Source organism: Alligator sinensis, unplaced genomic scaffold (assembly GCF_000455745.1).
Source record: "Alligator sinensis unplaced genomic scaffold, ASM45574v1 scaffold1950_1, whole genome shotgun sequence".
NCBI classification, from domain to species: Eukaryota; Metazoa; Chordata; order Crocodylia; family Alligatoridae; genus Alligator; species Alligator sinensis.
Window position 1 is genome coordinate 133756 of NW_005843422.1, and position 3243 is coordinate 136998.

The 3243-nt window shown below is 61.1% G+C and overlaps 1 protein-coding gene across 1 annotated transcript in view; it reads left to right on the forward strand.

Moving 5' to 3' along the window:
* Nucleotides 1–3243, forward strand: part of POLR2A (RNA polymerase II subunit A) — a gene marked incomplete at its 3' end in the record, with an annotated part of 22449 nt that overhangs the window by 14511 nt on the left and 4695 nt on the right. Inside the window, 4 exon segments of the mRNA XM_025195176.1 lie at nucleotides 739–910; nucleotides 1204–1309; nucleotides 2202–2407; nucleotides 2927–3151. Of these exon segments, the coding sequence (XP_025050961.1) occupies nucleotides 739–910; nucleotides 1204–1309; nucleotides 2202–2407; nucleotides 2927–3151 (709 nt within the window).

Genomic DNA, 3243 nt, shown 5'->3' on the forward strand with positions numbered 1-3243 from the left:
CCCCCCCCCCCCCCCCCCCCCCCAATGTCCTCCCCGTAACTGGGTGCATCTTGGGGCTTGGTATATCTAGCCAGTAGTAGGCTGTCCCAGGAGCTGGGTGCATCTCAGGCTTGATACGCCTAGCTGGCAGCCTGCTGTCCCCCAGAGCTGGGTGCATCTCGGGGCTTGGTACGCTTGGCCACTAACAGGCTCTCCTGAGAGCTGAGAACATCTCAAGCTCAATACACCTAGCCGCCAGCCTGCTTCCCACCAGAACTGGGTGTATTTTGGGACCTGGTACACACAGTATCAATATGTGCCTAGCTCTGGGGAGAACATCTTGTTCTCAGTATAACCAGTTACCAGCCTGTTCAGCCCCAGAGCTGGCTGCATTTTGGAGCCTATAACACTTGGCTATCAGCCTACCCCTCCCCAGAGCTGGGTGCATCTTGGTCCCAGGATAACCAGCTACCAGACTTGGTCGCATCTCAAGACGTGTTATATCGAGTTCCCAGCATGCCCTGCCCCCCACCTCAGAGTTAGCTGCATTTTGGCCCTACTAGAGAGCCAGTTGCACCCCGAGCTGGGTGCATCTTGGGGTGTGATTTTATACCTAGCCGCCAAACAGCCCGCTCCCCAGACCTGGGCACATCTCAGTTGTTCATCCCCAGAAATGAATGCATTTTGGTGCTTTTTTTTGCTGGGGAGGAGCAGGGGGGACCCCAGAACCAGGCCTTGACCCCCTCTTTGCCCCCCCAGGTTCAAGTTCGACTATGCCAATGAGCGGGCGCTGCGGCGCACCCTGCAGGAGGAGATGGTGAAGGACATCCTGAGCAACGCCCACATCCAGAATGAGCTGGAGCGCGAGTTTGAGAAGATGCGTGAGGACCGCGAGGTGCTGAGGGTCATCTTCCCCACCGGCGATAGCAAGGTGTGCCCAGGGACCCTGGCGTCAGGGCTGTCCCCGCCCCACTCCCTTTTTGGGTTAAAGCTCCCCCTGCTTTAACCCATAAGGCCTTGCTTTCCCTGCAGAACAGCAGAGAAGCCAGGCATCCTGAGCTGGGGGGGGGGATGAACTTCCCCTCTTTCCACACTGCTGCCCCCTTCCCATTCCTCCCCACACATGGTCGCATCTGAAAGCTGCCCACCTGGGCTAAGGGGTGGGGGGAACTGACCCCACCCCTTTCCTGGCCTGACTCAACCTCCTCCTGGCCCCACCCCCAGGTGGTGCTGCCCTGCAACCTGCTGCGCATGATCTGGAACGCGCAAAAGATCTTCCATGTCAATGCGCGCCTGCCCTCCGACCTGCACCCCATCAAGGTGGTGGAAGGTGAGCCCAGGGGGCATGCTGGGACAGCAGCGTCTGATTGGGGGAGCTTAGATAAAGTAAGGGGGCAGGGTCTGATTTGAGTGAGGCCGAGACGCTTCGTGGGGGGTTGGGTCTGATCTGGGTGTGGAGTTGATGGGGTCTGATTGGACTAGGGGGTGGGGTTTGATCTGGAGGCAGGGTTTGTCCTGGGGACATGGGGTCTGATTGGACTAGGGAATTTGGGGGCAGGGCTTGGATGGCTGGGGAGGGTCTGATCTGGGGTCTGGGTTTGTACTTAACAGATGGCATCTGATTGGCTGGGGTTTCTGTGGGCTGGGGGGGAGGGGGGCAGGGTTTGATCTGGGGGCAGGGTTTGTCCTGGGGCGATTGAGGTCTGGTTGGACTAGGGAACTTGGGGGCAGGGCTTGGATAGCTGGACGGGGTAGGGGTCTGATCGGAAATGTCATCTGATTGGCCAGGGCTTTGGTGGGCTGTGGGGGTGGGGTAAGGTTGTGGGTTTGATCTGAGGGCACGGTTTGTCCAAACAGACCCCATCTCCCCAGGACATTGGGCTAGGGGGTGGTACTTGAGTGGGGCTTGTCCTAGGGAGATGGGGTCTGATTCAACTTGGGGGCGGGACTTGGGTGGATTGAGGTGCCCAGTGGGTATGGTTTAATCTGGGGAGAGGGCTTGGGCAGGGATGATGGGGTCTGATTGGTTTGGGGGCAGGGCTTGGAGCAGGGTGGGAGTGCTGGGTGGGGTAGAGTCTGGTTTGGGACTGGGGCAATGGGAAGGGATTGGGGGGGGGGGTTGATCTGGGGGTGGGGCTTGGATTTGAGAGATGGGGTCTAATTGGGCTGGGAACAGGGCTGGGGCGGGGCCCAGTCCTGATCCCTGTCTGGGGTGGGCGCAGGGGTCCAGGAGCTGAGTAAGAAGCTGGTGATTGTGAACGGGGATGACCCGCTGAGCCGGCAGGCGCAGGAGAATGCCACACTGCTCTTCAACATCCACCTGCGCTCCACGCTCTGCGCGCGCCGCATGATCGAGGAGTTCCGGCTCAGTGCCCAGGCCTTCGACTGGCTGCTGGGCGAGATCGAGTCCAAGTTCAACCAGGCCATCGTGAGTCCGGGGGTGGTGGTCTGTAGGGTTGGGGGTGGGGTCTGTAGGGCAACCCTGGTAAGGTGCGGAGGGGGCTTCCAGGGGGTGTGGCCTGTAGGATTGGGGGTGCAGCTTCAAGGGGCGGGGGGGGCTTGTATGGTTAGAGGTGGGCTCCCAGGGGGGTGGGGCCTGTAGGATTGGAAGCAGGGCTCTCAGGGGATGGGGCTTTCAAGGTGGCAGGGCCTGTAGGATTGGGGGTGGGACTTCCAGGGGGTGTGGTCATTAGCATTGGAGGCAGCGCTTCCAGGGTTGGGGCTTCAAGGGGTGTGGTTTGCAGGGCTGGCAGCAGGGCCTATAGGATTGGGGTGGGGCTCCCAAGAGGGGCAGGGCCTGTAGGGTAGGAGGCGGGGCTTCAGGGAGCACAGCTTGTAGGACTTGGGGTGAGGTTCCCAGGGTGCGGGGCCTGTAAAATTAGGGGCAGGACTTCCCCAGGCCTGCAGGGCTGAGGACAAGGTGGTGACCTGGTGCCCCCCATGGCAGGCGCACCCCGGGGAGATGGGGGGGGCGCTGGCGGCGCAGTCATTGGGCGAGCCGGCCACGCAGATGACCCTCAACACCTTCCACTACGCTGGCGTGTCGGCCAAGAACGTGACACTGGGCGTCCCACGCCTCAAGGAGCTCATCAACATCTCCAAGAAACCCAAGACTCCCTCGCTCACTGTTTTCCTGCTGGGCCAGAGTGCCCGCGATGCTGAGCGCGCCAAGGTGGGGGCCTCTGGGGCCGGAGTGCCAGGTGGGGAGTGGGGTTCGGTCTGTGGGAAATGGGAGTCGACAAGGGGGTATGGGAGTGGGCAGTG